The sequence below is a fragment of the Delphinus delphis genome, chromosome 20, assembly GCF_949987515.2.
Source record: "Delphinus delphis chromosome 20, mDelDel1.2, whole genome shotgun sequence".
Lineage (NCBI taxonomy): Eukaryota > Metazoa > Chordata > Mammalia > Artiodactyla > Delphinidae > Delphinus > Delphinus delphis.
Window position 1 is genome coordinate 59,194,917 of NC_082702.1, and position 21,078 is coordinate 59,215,994.

At 51.3% G+C, this 21,078-nt stretch overlaps 1 protein-coding gene across 5 annotated transcripts in view; it reads right to left on the bottom strand.

The window, feature by feature from the left end:
• Positions 1 to 18,129, bottom strand: part of FANCA (FA complementation group A) — a 50,838-nt gene extending 32,709 nt beyond the window's left edge. For all 5 annotated transcript variants that reach the window (XM_060000190.2, XM_060000189.2, XM_060000188.2 and 2 more), the window contains exons 1-14: positions 18,038 to 18,129; positions 17,019 to 17,128; positions 16,567 to 16,660; positions 10,518 to 10,660; positions 10,332 to 10,427; positions 8,978 to 9,051; positions 5,950 to 6,062; positions 4,573 to 4,655; positions 4,225 to 4,258; positions 3,717 to 3,783; positions 2,260 to 2,372; positions 1,427 to 1,503; positions 1,019 to 1,160; positions 575 to 708 (exon numbers count right to left, since the gene is read on the bottom strand). In XM_060000190.2, coding sequence (XP_059856173.1) covers positions 575 to 708; positions 1,019 to 1,160; positions 1,427 to 1,503; positions 2,260 to 2,372; positions 3,717 to 3,783; positions 4,225 to 4,258; positions 4,573 to 4,655; positions 5,950 to 6,062; positions 8,978 to 9,051; positions 10,332 to 10,427; positions 10,518 to 10,660; positions 16,567 to 16,660; positions 17,019 to 17,128; positions 18,038 to 18,116 — 1,359 coding nt within the window. In that variant the 5' untranslated portion in view covers positions 18,117 to 18,129. The remainder of the gene's footprint in view (positions 1 to 574; positions 709 to 1,018; positions 1,161 to 1,426; positions 1,504 to 2,259; positions 2,373 to 3,716; positions 3,784 to 4,224; positions 4,259 to 4,572; positions 4,656 to 5,949; positions 6,063 to 8,977; positions 9,052 to 10,331; positions 10,428 to 10,517; positions 10,661 to 16,566; positions 16,661 to 17,018; positions 17,129 to 18,037) is intronic.
• Positions 18,130 to 21,078: the final 2,949 nt, after the last annotated feature.

The window sequence follows — 21,078 nt, forward strand, 5'->3', positions numbered from 1 at the left end:
TGGTAAGTCCCTCAGTGCCAGGACTGTGGACGCAGTCACTGAGTCCACGTGCGTCCAGCAGGAGCCCCTGGCCCGCTGTGTGGAGCTGGGGGAAGCACGGGGCCAGGAGGGAGCTTCATTCCGTGAAAGAAAGAGCCACGCCCACCATCTCTACGGCACACCAGGCACAGAGCCCGGTGGATGCAGAGAGAGGCGGGCTCTCCAAAGAGGCCACAGCTACACCACCCAAAGCTTCTGCAGAGAACAGGGCTCGTAAGCCCAAATCCACACACGCCCAGCCGTCAAAGCTGATCCCAACGATGCCCCCCAGGCCCGGCCAGGTTCAGCAGCCTGGGAAGAGGGGCAACACGCGCAGGTGGAGGGAAACAGGGAAGAGAGGAGGGCGCTCCCCGACAGACGTGAAGCCAATCACAGCGCAGCACACTGTGCAGAAAAGGCAGCTGTGTTCGCTGTCACCCTTTCCTGCTGGATTTCACTCATTTTCTCGTGAGAGACGGCAGGAGGCTCAATGAGGCAGATGGGAATCTGAGCAGCCTCGGCAGAGCCGACCCCAGCGGGAGCGCAGGCGGCTCACCTGGAACCAGGCGGCATAGGACGGGAAGGCAGCTGGGCCCTCCAGCGCAGCCTGCCGTGCAACCAGGAACGCCAAGACCATGCTGTCCAGGTCACAGCTCTCGAACGCATGAGTCAGCAAACGCGACACCCAACCTAGGTGAGAACAGTGGCACGGCTGTGGACGGGGACTGGGGCGGGGGTGCGGGGGCAGGCAGGACAGTCCCCTCACCCAACACCGACCCCCAGGCCCTGGGTGGCGGCCCACACGCAGCCGAGCAGCGGGTACACGGGCAGGCCGACAGCAGAGGGCGGTCCAGAGGGCACTGGCTGGGTAGGCGGGAAGGGCTTCCATCCTCACTGAGCCAGACACAGCGATTCCGCCCGCAGGCTCGCCCCAACGCCGGTCCACGGACCACACGCACACGCACGCACGGAACACAACGGGGCTCCCATCCCCGCGCACCATCAACGAGCTGCTGTGCGTCTGGCAAGCAGATCACCAGTGTGGACACGCAGGACAGCACGTGCTGCCAGTTCACCTCCTGTGTCTCCAGAGCCTCTTGCAAGTGGCCCACCAGCTCCTCTGGGCTCAGGACCACGAAGAGCTGAAACCGAAGTGTCAAAGCTGGACCCCCACTCCCTCCCACTCCGCATCGGACCCAGCCTGGACTCGAGAGGCCTGCCCTCCTGACCCCCACAGCCAGCAGTGGCTGCAGGGAGTTCTCATCTGGGGACAAGGTGCTTTGCCCAAGTGAAAAGTTCGGTCTCTGCACCCGGACGGCGGTCCAGCCATGGACGGCCGTGGCTGTGGCATCTCCTGGGACCCAGAGAGCCCGTGCAGCAGGTCTTGGACCCCACCCTGTGCACTTACCCTACGGTACAGGCCACTGAGCAGAGGCGGGGTCCTTGCAAAGCTCCACTCTCTCTGCATCTGAACAGCGTCGGAAACTTCATTCAGGAGGAAATACACATAATGTCACATCAGTAATCATCAAAAAGTTCAGTATCAATAAAGCACCTTGTTTTAATTTGCACTTTTCCAAATGTATGTGAACTTCACCATTTCCCCATTTTCCAGCCATTTTTTTATGTCATGAACTGTCTGTCTTTGGTAATCCTTGATCATATCTGCTATAAACATCCTCCAACCCATCAGTTACACTTTAATTTTGCTGCTTTTAAACTTTCACTAAGAATAAGCAGTCAGTGAGGACGTGTTGAAAGGACACAGTTGGAAAGCACTCATCAGCCCGGCCAGGCCCTCCGGGAGGGCAGCAGCCTGTGCCGGGGGCTTCCGTGCGCCCCTGGACACAGCACCACAGAGAAGGCACCATGAGGAGCCTCGCGGACCGCCCAGCCCTCACGGGACAGTGCGTCAGGCAGAAGATGACTCGGGTGTCGGACACCCTTCAGAAAGCCATGCACCCACAGAAAATGCTGACGTGAGCCGCAGAAACAGAACCTTGGAATTCACAGTACGAGCACTGTTTTAAAAACCTATCTAGAAAGACAGGAAGGGCTTCATATTAAAGATATTCTACTTTGGCAATAATGGATGACGCTTCTTTAATTCTAAATTTTCTTTACGGGAAAGTGTTGCTTTCAAATGAGAAGATATTTAATGACAAACGGACTGTCCTCCCAGCATTAACATCCGTGGCCCGAGCTTCTGTCAAGGGAGGCACCCAGGGCACCAGGACCCACCTTTCAGCACAGGCTTGTGGGTGAGGATCTGGGTCAGAGTGTGACAGAAGAACCTCTTTGGAGACTCGGTTGAAATTATACTTCCATACATGTGTCCACTGAACACACCGAACCTGCAGAAGCAGCAGAGGATCTCAGGGGAGGAGACCCCTGCAGGTTTCCGCCACTCAGCAGTGTCAGCACCTGACAGCGACACCTCACGCACAAGGAGCGGCTCGCTGGCAAAGCAGCCAGGGACCTGCAGGCCCCCGACTCCAGACCCCCAGCTCAGGCTCACAGGCTCACAGGCTGGCCCTGCCCACGCCTCCCCAGCCAGGCTGCCGTGCCGCAGACGGAAATGGAATCCAGGGGAGCGTCGCTTCAACAGAACAGAATCAAAGGCAATGGAGCTGCTGCCACATGGAGAAGCTAGAAGGCCAGAGTGAGGCCACAGGAGGCTGGGCCTCGCAGGAGGTGACGGAGGCCACGGTGACGACAGCCCGTGGCTGGACCCAGGCCCAGCACAGTCGCAAAGCCTCAGTCTCCCCATCTGTGAAATGGGAACCAGAGGTGGCAGGGCCATGGTTCCCACTGAGCACCTGATCCTGCCCCGGCACGTGGAGGCTCTCAACCCCACCCGGAGCCAAGGACGTCCTTCTCCCGACAGGAGAAGCAAGAAAAGGAGAGGGAGCAGGATGTCACTGACAGGTCAGGAGGGACAAAGGGAGACCGGGGCGACAGGGGGCTGTCATGATCAGCCCCACCCGACCCCTCAGGGGAGAGAATCCGGGGCCCTAGCAGCCACGTGAACTGCCCATGTCACACGTGCAGTGCGGAGGCTCCAGGCAGGATGGCCACCCAGACTGGGAGGGGACGTCTGACTCTAAGTGCTGGCAACTAAGTAAAAATCGTGAAAAGTCGTGATCTGACTCTCAGGACAAGTCTGAGCACGGACTCGGCACATCGTGAAAATGCAGTGTTTTATATGCTGATGAGTGAAGTACTCACCCAGCAGGTTTGAGGACGATCAAAGTAATCGTGGAGAAGAGGCAATCAGGAGCAAAATAACGGAAAAATGGAAAGAGTGACAAAGCCTGGAAATGCTGGGAAATCTCCTGGGTTCCCAGGACAGAGCCAAGGTCCAGGTGGCCTCACCCCATGTTACTCTGAAGCAAACCCGACACCCCAACGTTCCGTCCCCAAGTGCCTGGATGCGCCTCCACAGAACCAAGGAGAGCAAGCGGATGGTCCTGTGGGGGCAGGCATGACGGGCAAGGTCTCCCTGGCTGGGACCCCTCAGACCCCCTCCCCTCAGACCCGGAGGTGGCATGGTTCCCACAGGAAGGGCCTCATCTTCAGAGGACTTCTAGTGCTTTCCAGCTCCTGATGTCACCACAATGGCAAAGGATCACTGGGCCTTCGGGGGCGACCAGCATTCCTGGGACCACTCAGCCGGCAGGCCCACCCCCAGAACTTACCAGCAGCTCACTGCCTTGTGTGCTGCGGACCCCTCCTGTATCCCGGCCGCCAAAGCTTCGAGCGCGGCTGAGGCAGAAAAGAGACATCAGCACAGCATCACCATCCATCATCAACAGCCCCGACCAACTGCTTCTGGGCAAGTCAGGTAACGGACACCTTGCCATCACAGGCCTCCTAGGCCCCCGAACCCCCCGACGCACAAGCCCTGCAAGATCCCAAGTGTCTCAGTGATACCAGACTTAAGCCTTGAAAATCAAGCACAATATGTAGGCAAGAAAATGCTTCCCTAATGAACCATTCAACTGGCCACCTCTGCTGCTCTGGAGATCGAGTGTGAAGCCACCAAAACTGACGGCAGGAGAGAAACACGCCAGCTCGTGAGCTTAGACCCAATCACAGCCGCGAGAGAGGCCTCCCCGGAGCAGCACTGAGCTGCAAGGCGGCGAGCCACAGGAAGCCCTAAGCAGCAAGGGAGGCCATCTGCCACCCGGCCACGGAGCCACTCACAAGCCAGCATCCTCTCGAGAACAGCGACGGCCACCTGCGGGGACAGAACGCTGCAGTTACACAGGGGCACAAGCCAGCAAGCCATCACCCCAAAGTAAAGCAAGACTCGACTTTACAAAGAGCTCATCTCCAGACTCCCCCTCAGGCACGGCCCAGGATCTGGGTCGTGGGGAGGGCTTTACCCTCAAGAGCTATGGGGGAGAGACCGCCGTCCAGGCCCGTGCACATCTGCACTCAGGGAGCGCCCTGCGGTGACAGCCAAGCGCGCTTCCCCGTATAGAGCTGACAACTACAGCGTGGGCCCCTCGCGCTGCAGCCGCTGCCCCACGAGGCCCGGTGTCCTCCTACCTGGGACATCCACTCCGGGTCCACGGTTCCTCTCACATCCGCGTTCTTCTGGAATCCCCTCGAAACAAGCATTTGCACAAAATCTGAAACCCACAAAACCAAAGCATTTACATACACTGTGGTCTCTGAACAGCTGTGAATCACACAGACCACCAGCTTCAGAGGGGCCGGCAGAGTGAGGACCTGCATGGAGCTGAGGGGACACTGGCTCCTGGCCCCAGGGAGCCCACCGACCACACCACCGAACCCAGCCAAGGACAGCCTCTTCCCCGAGCCACACTCTATGCGAAAAGGAAACACAATCCATCAAGTTTATAGGAAGGATTTTCTCACTGAAAACAAAGAAGTATCTACTAAGGGTTTTACGTGGCCTTCCTCTCAGCCAATCTCCTACACCAACCATACAAGGACGGTTCTAGGGCTCGGAAGCATTACACTGTGGGAAATGAGGCAGGAAATGGACTCATAACTTCTGAAAAGATTACGACCAATGGGACTGAAATTAAAAAGATTTTGTCAAATTTCAATTTAAACTTAATCTGGGACCAGATTACAGGATTCAGGAATTGGAAATAATTCACATCACCAGGAAAGTTTTAGGAAGAAGGAATGCACCTTTTGCAAAGGAAAACAGTCCACAAGCCAACTAACTGTAGGGAACCCCTCCCATCTAGGTTTCCGTTTACTTGTGGACTGCATTCCTTCGGTATGTGTGACGGCGGGCCTACTGACTCGGAGAGAAAGGGAAGGTGACAGAAGAACAGGGTGTGGCGCTGCCCAGGCGTCCACAGCAGGGCAGCCCTGCTCACCCACAGTCCCCACATTCAAATAAGGATTCCTGCCCAAGCTCCCACTTTGCTTCTCCCGGGCACCTTGTAAAACTACTGCCTAGAATTGAGCCGTGGAAAGCCAGTGGCCACCATACAAGCACTGGTGCCTTCTGCTGTGCTCTCTCCTGCTCGCCTGTGACCTGGACGGAGGACGGCCCATCCCCAGCTCCCTGGGATATGTAAATAACCAATCTGTGACCCTACGTCCTTTGCGCATTGTCTAGGAACTGCGTCTTCAGTCAAATCAGCCCTGGACTCTCGCTTCCCCAAAGTGGGAGCTGGGATGCCGGGGGAGCCACCTGCCTCTGCTAGCAGGTCACAAGGTGCACATCCTTAACACACCAGCTCCGGCCCAACCCATCGGGTCAACAAGCTGACATTTCCACAACTCAAGTTCAATGCAAACCCACAACGACAGGTATGGACTGCAATGCCTTCCTGTTGGAGTGTGTCGGCCGCTCTGCTTCCCACAGATCGTCAGAGCAGAAAGCGTTCCCACTGGTCTAAAGCAATTGTACCCAGGAACCCACCTCTGCCGTGAACTTACCAGCAAGCATAGCCCTGGCGACGTCGGCGTGCTGACAGGGCGCCTCTGTCTGCTCACACAGCAGGCGCAGGTCCCTGGAGAGCCAGGCCACCACGGCCTGAGAGTCGGCATGGCTGGGGGCACAAGCACACAGTTCACCTGACCCCATTATTCCACTTTCTTTCACACTCACTCCACTGACAGCGAGCTAGCGACTACCTCAGCCTTCCCGTCCCAAGCCACAACAGGGCCAGCAGATGTACAAGGGGCATCAGGAATGGCTGCCACTGATGTTAAAAATCATTCATCCCTTTTGGGCTTCCCTGGTGGCGCAGGGGTTGAGAGTCCGCCTGCCGATGCGGGGGACGCGGGTTCGTGCCCCGGTCCGGGAAGATCCCACATGCCGCGGAGCGGCTGGGCCCCTGAGCCATGGCCGCTGAGCCTGCGCTCTACAACGGGAGAGGCCACGGTGGTGAGAGGCCCGCGTACCGCAAAAAAAAAAAAAAAAAAATCACTCTTTTCAAATAGTTTATTTATTTGGAGTAGCTTACTATTCTTGGGAGAAAAAAGAAATTTCAGTAATAATAAATAGCGAGAGTAGCGATAATGGGCTCTAGACGTCAGCAGCGCAGCAGCCCTGCAGGACAGTCCTTGTCTGGGCGCAGAGAGGGGTGGGGGAGCCCTCACCTGTCACATTTGTATTTCCCTGGAGAATAAGGGTGATGAGCATCTTTTCACGTGCTTGGCTATTCGTAAATCTTCTTTAGAGAAATGTCTACTGAAATCCTTTGTCCATTTTTGAATTGGATTATTTTTCTTCTTGTTGAAGTTTAAGAATTCTTTTATTCTAGATACTAGGTTCTTATCAGATATGTGATTTGCAAGCAGTGTCTATGCATTGTCTTTTCATTGTTCCGATAGGGCCGACACACTAAAGCTTTAAAACTTGATGAAGGCTAAATGACCTATTTTTTCTTTTGTTGCATGAGTTTTCGGTGTCATATCCAAGAAGCCCCTGCCTGACCCAAGGTCGGGTAGATCTACCCTCAGATCTTCTTCTAGGAGGTTTACGGTTTTAGCCCTCAGGTTTAGGTCTCTGATGCACTGAGTTAGTTGCCATCTGTAGCGTGAAGCAGAGTCCAACACCACTCTTTTGCATGTAGATGTCCAGTGGTTCCAGCACCATTGTTGAAAAGACCGTTTTTCCCCATTAAATGGTCTTAGCACCGTTGTCAAAAATGAACTGACCATAAATGTGTGAGTTTACATCTGGATCCTCAATCCTACTGTTTATCTATATGTCAATCCTTATGCCAGGACTGCACTTTCTTGATAATTACAGTCTTGTAGTAAGCTCTAAAAACCGGATGTGTGGGGAATTCCCCGGCATCCCAGTGGTTAGGACTCCACACTTCTACTGCAGGGAGCACAGGTTTGATCCCTGGTCGGGGAACTAAGATCCTGCATGCCTCACGGCATGGGCAAAAATAATTAACTAATTAATTAAAATAAAAACAGGATGTGTGGGGCTTCCATGGTGGCGCAGTGGTTGAGAGTCCGCCTGCCGATGCACGGCACACGGGTTCGAGCTCCGGTCCGGGAAGATCCCACATGCCGCGGAGCAACTAAGCCCATGAGCCACTACGACTGAGCCTGCGCTCTAGAGCCCACAGGCCACAACTACTGAGCCCAAGTGCCATAACTACTGCAGCCCGCACACCCAGAGCCCATGCTCTGCAACGAAAAGCCACCACAGTGAGAAGCCTGCACACAGCAACGAAGAGTAGCCCCGCCCACCGCAACTAAAGAAAGGCCTCACGCAGCAACGAAGACCCAATGCAGCCGAAGATGAAAATAAAGAAAGAAATTTATTAAAAACAAAAAAAAAGTCTATTGCTTAATTCCCAATATTATGGATTTCCCAAAACTTCTTGTTGATTCTATGCAGTTCTTTTGTGACTTGAGAACACGCCGTGTATGGTTTCAACCCTTGTAAACTTACTCCAGCCTGGCTTATGGCCTGAAGCGGGTGGCCTCCCCTGGCGCTGGGCACCACCGGGTGGGGCGCTCCGCGGGCGCCAGCTGCGAATGCTGCTCTCTCTCGTCTCCGGTCGTTGCTGGTCTGAGCAGGTGATCCACCCCTTACTGAAAGTGGGGGACTGAAGGCTCCAATGACCACAGTTGAAAGTCCATCTCTCCCTCCAATTGTCAGGTTTTGCTTCATATATCTGGAGCCCTGACATCAGGCATGTATGCTGGGAGATACGGTTTTCACGTAGTCAAACTGATCAATCTTCCACGACTTCTGGATGTGACCCACGTGTCATGCTGCCACCGGTTTCAATATAACATTTTCAACTGTGCTTGACAGTCCCCCAAACTAGACATTGTCTGTTTTCCCTGACCAGAGAATAAACACGTAAACCTCCAGCCTTCTGTCGACCAGGGGAGGACTGACTGCCTGGCTGCCTAGAGCAGAGAAGACAATCCACCTCCAGCTCCATATGCTCCTCATGTGTGTTCTCAGTCAGCTCATCCTGAGCCCCCCTCCCCTTCACCCCCTCACCCAGAGGCACCCGGCGCCATCGCACCGCCTGCTCACTTGCTAAGTCGTTCACCACCCGTCCCTCCGCCTCCTGCTTCTCCTCCCCTAGACTCTCCCAACCTTATGGGGTTATTCCTTTTATAAAACCCCCTTTCTGACTGTTGGTGGGATTTCAGGAGGTAAGAGTTGCACACATTCTATCAGCCATATTTACCTGAATGTCTCTTTTTTAGCTTTTAAAAATATCTTATCGCACTGTACATCTTATACAAAGAAAACATTACCAAGTCTGTGCATGATGAAGACTTCAGTTATAACAAACGTTCTCTTTAAATAATAAAGCAACTGCTTCTCTAGGTGATTTTTGGTTTTACATATAAATAAATCATACTAGATTAGAAAAAAATAAATCATGTAATATTAATTAAATTTCATGTTACATAAAATTTTAATTTTTAACTTAAATGTTCGATTTACTTTAATGGTAAATAATCACTGGTATACCTTTCCAGCAGCTCTTGGAGGCTTACAATGTTTTGAACATGAAGGCGCCACACAGCTTCAAGCAGCAAAGAATTCTGCAGAAAATGACAGGAACTATGAGTCAGTCCTTCACGCACACACTTTCCTACAAGACGTTCAGCCTGTGTGCTTCAGCACGTGCTCTCCTGAAAACCAAGCCTCTCAACACTCACATCCCCACCTTCATCCCGCCCCCCGCCACCGCAACCAGGTTCAGGCTCAGGCTTGCTCTCTGCCCAGCCTCTAGCTTAGTCCACCTCCAGGCCTTTCTCCACTATGGCCAACACAAGATTCCAAAATGTAACTGGCCAGGCCAATCTCTCCTCTTCTTTAGAACCCTTTCTGTGGCTCCTCCCAGCTTTCAGGACAAAGTTCAGACTCTCGTCTGTCCTCCCAGGGAGGCCCTCCAGGCTATAGCACTGATGTGGCCACTCCCTCGAACAAGGAGCCCCCGTCGGACTCGGCCCCGACACCCACAGTGCCCTCCTCTTCACCCAGGAACTCATGCCTCACACCCCACGCAACTTCCTTCCAGGAAGCCCTTCCTAACCACCCAATCAGCCATGGCCGCCCACTCTTCTCTGCTACCTGCAAACACCAGGGCCATTTAGCTAGTTACCAACGGGCGCAGGGGCCATACCAATGCCTGATAGTCAACTGAGCTCTACACTGTATGCTGGATAAAAGGGGGGAAAAAAACCATGAATGCACCATCATCTTGGTTTTCTTCTTTCCTTCTCCTATATACTTAACTGATCTCATTTAGTAACTAAGCAATAGCTTGAAGTGTTCAAAAAGCAGTACATCAACTACACTCCAACATAAAATTAAAATTTAAAAAAAATCTATAGGCCTACTGAATTCAAAATGTTTCAAAACAGAACAGATGAGGGAATTCCCTGGCAGTTCAGCAGTTAAGACTCCACTTGCTCCCAATGCAGGGGGCCCGGGTTCAATCCCTGATAGGGGAAGTAAGATCCCCAAAGACACATAGCATGGCCAAAAAAAAAAGAAGGATTTTAAATCACTTTAAATCACATTTTTCTAGTTTACTATGCTACCCTGGGAAATCGTTCATCATAATATACCTAAGAAAGCAAAGCATGATGTTTCTGTGCATAGTCTATTCTAATAAATATTACTAATGATGGGTGAATACTGACAAACATGGTGACTGATGGTCCTTCTTTCCCATCCACAGAGGCACCCTAGTCTCTGTAATTCATACAATGCTTGCTGGAATTCCTAACAAAACCCGGGGATTTTACTGGCTCCACCAAAGTCCACAGAACACTGCTTGAAAACCCTGGAGTCAGAGTTACAATCTCAACTTTACCTGTACTTTCCATAATTCCTGACAGAAGGAAAGACGGGAGAACATGCTTTGTGCTGATAAATTCTGCGCGATCTCAAACAAGGAAGACAGTTTCTTCTGAAAAGAGAGGTGAAATCTTTTCTAAGAAACAGTATTGAATGTCCAACTTTCCCAAACAGCTGAACAGCAACTCGTGCTGTGTCTTACCCTCTGGTCCGGTGTCAGCAGCACCTTGGGAGGGGGCACCGCATCTGCCTCACAGACCCGCACGAGGCCAGAGGCCACCACCTGGCTGCACAGGACGGCCGCTGGAACACCCAGCTGCGCGGCTTGGTCGCACAAAGCAGAGCCTTAAAGATGAGACAAAACACAGACACGCACAACAAAATGTACAACTGAAGTAGGTTGGTTAAATGCCTTCTCCGAAGCTCTAGCACCACAGAAAACTGCCTTTTGAAGGGGAGAAGAGATCTGGGGGGAAACATGAGGTATGAAAGTAAGACAACTTCAGTCTGATTGAAGAAGCTCACGAGAATCAGGGCAGCACCTGAAGCCCATGGTTGCAGACACACATCTGTGCGTTTTGTATGACAAAAACAAGGGAGCTTGGCAGATACATTCTGACCAAGAACTTTAGCAACTCTTTCCAAAGGAGCACAATAAATTGAGAACTTTTAACAAATTTCAGTTTTTTATAGTTACCACTCCCACAACCGTACGATGATGTTTGACTGGACACGGGTCTGGCTTCCTGATGCCAGCCACACACATGGCGGGCATCGCATGCCACAGATGTGCCAGTCCCTGGGCTGCCAGGTGGGAGCTGGGCCCACAGGCAGCCACCTGCCCCGAGGACCAGCCCCTGGTCTGCACTCAATAAAGAGAAATGCTGCGCAGCCTGGAAATAGATGATGCCACCAGAAAACTGTTTCCTGCTTATTTGACTTCCAAAACTAATTTAAAGAAACCAGGAAACTGTATCATATGCCCATTACCTTCAAGGCTTTGAAACACAGACCACTACAGAAGTGAAAACACGTGCAACTGTTGTAAAGGTTCCAAGTGACAGTACTAGATACTATCCACCACTGTGGTCAAGAAATAACTCACGGCAGAAATGTAGAAAATGCTCATTTCTAGCCATTCATTTCCAATTTGTACCCATGGGAAAGTTTATCCCTGTTTTTATTTACAAGGCTTTTATTTTTATACAAATACCAATACGTATGGTAGCCACCACCTTCAGCAGGAGAAACTGAAAAATTCACGAGTTGCAAGTCTACTTATATTTCTGTGGTCAAGGTGAAGAGCTTCTTATCTAAGTTCTTATGCTCTGATCCAAAAGCCCACACAAGAGAGTGTGTGGACGAGCTGGCTCCCTGCACCGTGCACAGTCTGTGAAATCCACGTACAATTCCGGCAGAGAGAAGCAGCACTGTGGCCTTCGGGGATCAGCTGCCGACGTAAGCCTGGGGTGTAGGGTTCTCAGAGTAGCAATTGAAAACAAATGAGTGAATTAGTTAGTACAGTCGTCCCTCAGTATTCCAGGGGGACTGCTTCCAGGGCCGCCCGTGGACACCAAAATCCGCAGGTGCTCAAGTTCCTTACACAAGGTGGCGTACTGTTTGTGTATAACCCACACACATCCTCAAGGACACTTTAAATCATCTCTAGATTACTTATAATACCTAAAGCAATGTAAATGCTGTGGAAATAGTTGCTGGCACACAGCAAATTCAAGTTTTGCTTTTTGGAACTTTGTGGAATTCTTTTCCCCCCTGAGTATTTCCATCCAAGGTTGGTTTAATCCACAGATGTGGGACCCATGGATACAGAGGGCCGACTGCATCTTTCTGAAATGACAGTCATTACATAATAAAAATGTGGAAGACCAGAAAATAACTTATTTTTGTTATTCCCACAGAACTCTCCCTGTCTCGTATTCTCAAAGTGGGGTGGGGGACCTAGAAACAGACAAGCAGACCTCGATTTATCGCACTTTGTAGAGATTGCCTCTTTTTACAAACTGAAGGTCTGTAAGCACCCAGCAAGTCTATCAGCACCATTTTTCCAACAGCACTTGCTCACTTGGTGTTTCTGTGTCACATTTTGGTAATTCTCACAATATCTCAAGTTTTTTCATTATTATCACATTTGTCATGTTATCTGTGATGTGTGATCTCCGATGTTACCACTGTAACTGTTTTGGGGCATCACTAACTGCACGCACAGATGATGGTGAACTTAACCCACAAACATCCTGTGTGCGCTGACTGCTCCACCTCTCGGCCGCTCCCATGTCTCGCTCCGTCTCTCGGGCCTCCCTCTTCCCTGAGACACAATACTGAAATTAGGCCAATTAATAACCCTACAGTGGCCTCTAAGTGTTCCAGTGAAACGAAGAGTTGCACATCTCTCACTTTAACTCAAAAGCTAGAAATGACTTAGCGAGGAAGGCATGTCGAAAGCTGAGACAGACCTAAAGCCCCTTGCACCAAACAGTTAGCTAAGCTGCGAAGCCAAAGGAGAAGTTCTTAAGGAAATTAAAAGTGCTACTTCAGTGAACACGTGAATGATAAGGAAGCCAAACAGGCTTATTGCTGATATGGAAAAAGTCTGAGTGGTCTGGACAGAAGATCACACCAGCCAGAACATTCCCTTCAGCCAAAGCCTGATCCAGGGCCAGGCCCTAACTCTCTTCAATTCTATGAGGGATGCGAGAGGGGAGGAAGCCACAGAAGCAAAGTCTGAAGCCAGGAGGAGTTGGTTCATGAGGTTGAAGGACAGAAGCCATCTCCACAGCACGGAAGTGCCAGGTGAAGCAGCAGGTGCTGATGGAGAAGCTGCAGCAAGTCCTCCAGAAGCTCTAGCTCAGATCATCCACGAAGGGGACTACACTGAATCACAGATTTTCAATGGAGAGGAAACAGCCTTCTACTGGAAGAAGACGCCGTCCAGGACTTTCATAGCCAGAGAGGAGAAGTCAGTGCCGGCTGCAAGGAAGAGGCTGACTCTCCTGTTAGGGGCTAATGCAGCTGGAGACTAAGTTGAAGCCAATTCTCATTTACCATCTGAAAATCCTTGGGCGCTTAAGAATTATGGTAAATCAACTGTGCCTGTGCTCTAAAAAAATGGAAAAACAAACCGGTATGACAGTACATCTGTTGACAACATGGTTTAGTGACTATTTTAAGCCCACCGTTGAGACCTACTTCTCAGAAAAAGAAGAGTCCTTTCAACTGCTCGTTGACAATGCACCTGGTCACCCGAGAGCTCTGTTGGAGATGGGCAATGAGATTCATGCTGTTTTCATAGCTGCTGACATAACACCCATCCTGCAGCCCATGGATCAAGGAAGAATTTCAACTTTCTACTCTTATCATTTAAATAATACACTTCGTAAGGCTATAGCTACCATAGACGGGAACTGCTCTGGTGAATCTGGGCAAAGTGAATTGATGGCCTTCTGGAAAGGATTCACCATTCTAGATGCCATTAAGAACTTAAGAACATTTGTGATTCATGGGAAGGATATATCAAAATCAAAATGTTGACATTAACAGGAATTTGGAAGAAGTTGATTCCAGCCATCATGGATGACTTTGAGGGGTTCAAAAATTCAGTGAAGGAAGTAACTACAGATGTAGAGGACATAGTAAGAGAACTAGAATTAAAAGTGGAGCCTGAACACCATTTACAATAACCTAAGCAATGTAAGTGCCCATCAACAGGTGAATGGGTAAAGAAGATGTGGTACATACACTCAATGGAATATGACTCAGTCATAAAAAAGAATGAAATAATGCCATTTGCAGCAACATGGATGCACCTAAAGATTATCAAAGTAAGTGAAGTAAGTCAGACAAATGTGGTATGATATCACTTACGTGTGGAATCTAAAAAAATGATACAAATGAACCATTTACAAAATAAAAACGGACTCACAGACATAGAAAACTTACGGTTACCAAAGGGGAAAGGGGGGCAGGGTGGGATAAATTAGGAGTTTGGGATTAAAATACACACACTACTATATATAAAACAGATAAACAAGGACTTCTCTGGCAGGCCGGTGGTTAAGATTTTGCCTTCCAATGCAGGGGATGAGGGTTCAATCACTGGTTGGGGAGATAAGATTCCACATGCCTTGGGGCCAAAAAACCAAAACATAATACAGAAAAAATACTGTAACAAACTCAAGAAAGACTTTAAAAATCATCCACGTCAGGGACTTCCCTGGTGGCACAATGGTTAAGAATCCACCTGCCAATGCAGGGGACATGGGTTCGAGCCCTGGTCCAGGAAGATCCCACATGCCACGGAGCAACTAAGCCCGTGCACCACAACTACTGAGCCTGCACTCTAGAGCCTGTGAGCCACAACTACTGAGCCTGCGTGCCACAACTACTGAAGCCCATGCGCCTAGAGCCCATGTTCTGCAACAAGAGAAGCCACCGCAATGAAAAGCCCGCACACCGCAACAAAGAGTAGCCCCGGCTCACCGCAACTAGAGAAAGCCCACGTGCTGCAACGAAGACCCAATGCAGCCAAAAATAAATACATAAAAATAAATTTAATTTAAAAAAATGGTCCACATCAAAAAATCTTAAACAAAAACAAAAAAACACAGATAAACAACAGGACCTACTGTATAGCACAGGGAACTATACTGGATGTCTTGTAATACCCTATAATGGAAAAGACTCTGAAAAAGTGTATCGAGAGAGAGGGAGAGAGAGCGCGCGCTATCTATATGTGTATAACTGAATCACTTTATTACACACCTGAAGCATTGTTAAGTCAACTATACTTCAATTTAAAAAATTACAAAAATTGAAAAAAAAAGTAGAGCCTGAAGAAGTGACTGAATTGCTGCAACCTCATGATAAAGTTTGAAGGATGAGGAGCTGCGTCTCGTGTCTGAGCAAAGGATGTGGTTTCTTGAGATTGAACATACTCCTTATGAAGATGCCAGGAAGACTGTTGAAATGACAACAAAGGATTTAGACTATTACATAAACTTAATTGATAAAGCAGCAGCAGGGTTTGAAAAGACTGACTCCAGTTTTGAAAGTTCTACTGTGGGTAAAATGCTATCAGCCGGCATTGCAGGCTACAGAGAGAGGATTTGTGAAAGGAAGATACAGCAGACTTCATTGCTGTAATGTTTTAAGAAAAGGCCACAGCCCCCCAGCCTTCAGCAACCTCCACTCTGGTCAGTCAGCAGCCATCAACACTGAGGGAAGACCCTCCACCAGCAAAAAGATTACGAATCTCTGAAGGCTTAGATGATGGTTAGCATTTTTAGCCATAAAGTAGGTTTTTTTTTAAGGTTTTTTGTTTTTTATTTTATTTATTTATTTTTGGCTGCATTGGGTCTTTGCCGCTGTGCGCAGGCTTCCTCTAGTTGCAGAAAGCAGGGGTTACTCTTCATTGCGGTGCACGGGCCTCTCATTGTGGTGTCCTCTCCCGTTGCGGAGCACGGGCTCTAGAGCGCAGGCTCAGCAGTCATGGCGCACGGGCCTAGATGCTCCACGGCATGTGGGATCTTCCCGGACCAGGGCTCGAACCCATGTCCCCTGCATTGGCAGGCGGATTCCCAACCACTGCGCCACCAGGGAAGCCCCAATAAAGCAGTTTTTCGAATCTTAATAACAGAGCATTTTTTAATTAAGGTATGTACATTTTTTTAGACAATGCTGTTGTACACTTAGCAGACTACAGTATTTATTGTGTAAACATGAAGTTTATATGCATCAGGAAACCGAAACATTCGTGGGACTCGCTTTCCTGCAATATCCGCTTTCTAGCAGTGGTATGAACCCAAACCACAGTCTCCCCAGGTATCAGCCTGTATCTCTGGCTGCCTGCTGCACTTCCCCACCCAGCAGAGCCTGTTCTCACCACTTCCAGAAACGAGGGGCATGTTTCTGTCCCGTTTTTCCAAGGGTAACTTTGGTTCCTACTGCTTCTGAGTCCGATGCTGAGTCACTGTTTTTAAACAAGAGCCCCATAACAAACCTCCAGCAAGTCACAAAAGCTTGTGGCTGGTGACCACACATATAAGCAGAAAACCATGACCTGGGGGAATCTACACATCTGCTTGTTGTAAGCAAATCAAAGTCACTTTACGTACAGCAAAAACTAACACAACGTTGTAAAGCAACTATACTGCAATAAAACTGTTTTTAAAAAGTCACTTTACATAAAGCTCTTCCGTAACTCAATCTGTTGAGAAAATGAAGCTCTAACTTACCTATCAATGAACTGGAAAGGTCAATGTGGGCCCCAGGACCATCATAGTCAATCAACCGGCTGAGACACAGCTGTTTCCCGGGAGGACCTTCTACCTAGAAACCAAACACCAAGCACTCCATTTTAAAATTCAAGCCATGTCCTGAAAACACCCAGAGCGTCCACAGTGCTTGCCTACTGCGCTATTCCCAAATATTCCGAGGGAAAGAAGCATTTTAAAAGGTGAAACTTACTGAAGCCTTTGAGAACTACCAGATTCCTCTCCGGACTGTTTTACCTCCAAATAGATACATGCTCCCGGTTACCTTTCTCACCTGGACAGCAAACTTAGTGCGTGCTTCTCCCAGATACTCACGAGGCTTGCCAGGTGTCTTTCATGAAGATGATGCTCGGCTGGGCTCAAAATCCCCAAACCCAAATGTGCTGGCAAAGGCGCAACCAACTTCCACTCACCTCCAGCACAAGGTCACCCAGGTTTAGGTGGCTCCTGAGGAGGCGCAGAGCCGACTCCCTGACCTTCTGCTCACCTTCGGGACCCAATTTCTGCCTCTTGACCCTTCCCGCTAGGGGAGAAAATCAGTTTCAAAAAATTACAGCACTCTTTAAAAACTCAAGCAAGGAGACACCGTGACACCCTGTACCCCTGGAGGGGACGCACCCGGGAATGTCACTTCCATGGGATTCCTGTCAAAACCACACAAGCTTAATCTAATCCTGAGACACATCCAACTGAGGGACACTCCTCCAAACATCCAGGTCGGGAAGACCCAGGAACTGTCACCCTCTGGAGGAGACCAAGTTGACGGGAGTAACTGCCACGCGGGAGACTGGTCAGAAAAAGGGCATTATGGGGAAAACTGGTGAAACCCGAGTAAAGTGTAGTATCGCTGGCAGGATGGTACCAACGCTCGTTTCCTGGGATTGATCCTTTCAAAGAGGTTACGCGACGCTGGGGCTACGCGGAGCTGAACAGTTACTGTCATCCAGGCTACTGGGGGCGGGGGGCAGTGAATCTTAACTCCCTACCTTCTGGAAACACCCCTCTTGGCCACTCGTTGGACACAGTGGACAGAGGGCTGCCAGGAGGGGACAGCTCGGGGTGGGCGTGGGGGAGGAGGAGGGCGGGGGGGGTGAGGCGGGACGGGCGGGGATGAGGTGGGGACAGGCCGGGCACCGGGATGAGGGGGGGAACGGGCGGGGGTCGGCGTGAGGCGGGGACAGGCCGGGAGTCGGGGGTGAGCGGGGGACGGGCCGGGGGTCAGGGTGGGGGGGGACGGGTGGGGGTCGAGGTCAGCGGGGGACGGGAGGGGGTCGAGGTGAGGGGGGGACGGGAGGGGGTCGAGGTGAGGGGGGGACGGGAGGGGGTCGAGGTGAGGGGGGGACGGGCCGCGATCGGGCGCAGTGGGGGGGGACGGGGACGGGCCGAAGGAGACTGGGGCAGGAAGGGGTCTTGGGGCCCCGCGCCCACCTACCCAGCAGCTCGACCCAGGCCCGCCTGCAGCCCCCGTGCCCCGCGTCCGAGGCAGCGCCCCGCGCCTGGGAGGCCGACATGTCGCGAACGAGCCACGGGCGACGTCTCTCGGCTTCTGGCCCGCGTTTCCTTCCCATTGGCCGCGGACAGGCGCGCGCGCCCATTGGCTGCCAGCTGCCCGGCCGCACCCTTCAGGGCGGAGCCTCGGTAGCCATCTTGGTGGCGCCGCACGGCGGCCATCTTGGTGGTGGCGGGAGCGCGGTATGACTGACGCCTGGGCCAGGTAGGTGGCACTGACGTTGGAGGTTTGCGGTGCTGATTCAAACGGCGTCACGGGCGAGAACACTGTGCCATTCCTTGTGCGTTAGTCCTGTCGAGATGACCCAGAGCTGGGCATGAAGAAGCAATCCGACAAACCCAAATCCAGGGAGACGCTAAAACCGCGCTGCCAGTTGGAAACCGTGTAGGACGAGTCTGCGCCCTCGTCTCCCGCGGAACCCGGGGCGGCGGTGTTACTGCGGAGCTGAGGCTTGCTCTGCCTTGACTTCATTTAAGTGTAAACGAGAGGCCGCCTGGTGGACAGCGCCGCTCACCCCGGCCGAGCACAGCCAGGGCTCGCACCCACAGGGGTCACACACAGGAAGTCCTTTCCAGCCCCTCTCCCCTCTCTGGAGGATGAGGGGGAAGGAGGGCTGAAAATCCCAGGCTTGTAAGCATGGCTTGGCCTTTCTGGCCTTCAGCCCCTGTGCCGGAGCCAACCAGGAGCCCACCCAGTGTCCACCTGTTAGAGAAAAAGATGCTCCTAGCATTCTTCCCACTTAGGAATTTACAGGGGTTTCACGGGGTCTGTGCCACGATAGGCACAGAGACCGACATGCATTTCTGTTATCTCACAATCACTGTGCAGCCCCGTGTCTCAGTGTCCGGGTTTTCACACAACATGGTCCCATCGGCCGTGAAGACCTTGCGGGTGCAGGATGCCCTCAAAGAGCACCACTGCCACCTCCTGAACTGCTTCCACGTGGCTGGAAACGCCAAGTTTTCAAGTTTGCATGCACGCCATGACCACCCTGCATAACTGCTGCTGCCCAACCCAGGTTGGGCGCTGCTAAACTTGCGTAAACAAGGGTCCACTGGAGGTGGCCCTGCTAGACAGCACGTGGCCCTTGGGGATTGCAAAAAGCGGCCACGAGTCCTCCCCCCCATCTCCGTCCCTTCCGTTTGGGCTGGTAATGACCCAGGAGTGACGTGACACAAACAGGAGTTTGAAAAGAGATGGTGCTGAGAGCCAGGTACCTCCAAGGAACACACGTGAGCGAGCCTGCTGAGGACCACCCACGTGGAGGAGAGGTGGCCGCCCAGCCAGCAGTCCCATGCCCTGGCCAGCAGCCTGCCTGCTGCCAGACCTGGAAATTAGGCCATCACAGGCCGTCCAGCTGCTGACTACCCAGCAGTGAGGTAAACAAGGGGAAGAGGCTGGCTGAGACCAGAGCTGCCAGAGACCACACGACTGCACACTAAGCAGCAGCTTAGGAGGGGAGGGGAGTACCCATGTGGCCTTGTAAGCGCTGTGAAGCCCTCGGCCTCCGCGCCAAGGGAGCAGGGCCCTGGCGGGTGCACATCGCGAGCTATGCAGCTGCTTGAAAAGAGACTGTAGGGAGGCAAAGGCAGGGCACAGAGGCCAGGGGGATGGCCTCAGGCCATTATTGGGCAACGGACAGGGGGCGTGACCAGCGCGGGGGTCATGAGATGGAGAGAAGTGATGAGCTCGGTTCCTACTTCGAAGGTTGATCTGCCAGGTGAGGAAGAAGTGCAGAGTTTTCTAACCCGAGCCATTGGGAGGGCAGAGATACACATCATACAAACATACATCATATACACATACACATGCATCACACACATATACATACACACACCATACATGCCTCATACATACACACACACAAACATGCATCATACACACACAAACATGCATCATGCACACATATATACCACACACACACGCATCATACACACACGCATCATACACATGCACCATACACACATGCATCGTACACACGCCATACACACACATACACACACATCATGCATACATCAGATACACATGCACGTACCATTCACACATGTCATATGCACACATACATTGCACCCACATGCATCATACAAACGTACGTCATGCATACATACACTGTACACACACATCATGTACATACATCCACATATCATATACCCATGCATACATCGTATATACACGTGCATCATATACGTACACACACGCCTCACCTGAGAGGTGGAGACACTGGGAGGACGGTGTGAGAGGCAATAACAGGAGGGGCTCAGAGTTCAAGCGTGAGTGTGTCAGATTCAAGATGCCAGAGCCCCGGATGGGGCTGCCGGGGGAAGTAGGTCGTAGAAGCTTCAACACACACGTACGTACATACACCCACACACGCGTACACACGCCCCGGGCACACCAGAGCTATCCCTCCCTGCCCGTCATCGCAGTCCTCATCCTTCTGCTTCAAAGAACGATGAAAAGCAGCTATTTGAAGCACATCGAACATGCCATTGTCCTGACCTGCGTGCCTCCTGTGCCGGGTGAGACCTTCTATCAGAAATCGGCCATAGCTCAGTGTTTCCAAAACATCGCTCGTGCATGTGCCTTCCCAGCGCCCACTGATAATCAGCATTATTTAGGGACTATTTTCCGTTACATTTAATCACTTCTTAAAAACCAAAATCTAATTTAAAAGAAAACTGTATGTGCCAATATAAATGGAAATCCATTATTCTCCTGTATCATAAACTAAATATGAAACAACTTAAAGAAATCTGTTTAAAATTTGCCTTTGTTTCACCTGAAATCACCTCGCGAATTTAACTTGCATCTAGGATGTGGAAAGCTTCAAAGACCATCGCTGAGGCTGGATTGGGACAACAGAAAACACCGCTCCCATCACCACCAAGCTAACAAGTGCTGAGTGATAGTAACAGCAGCCACCACTCCGGGTGAGGCCAAAGTGTGCAGAGACAAGGAAGGCT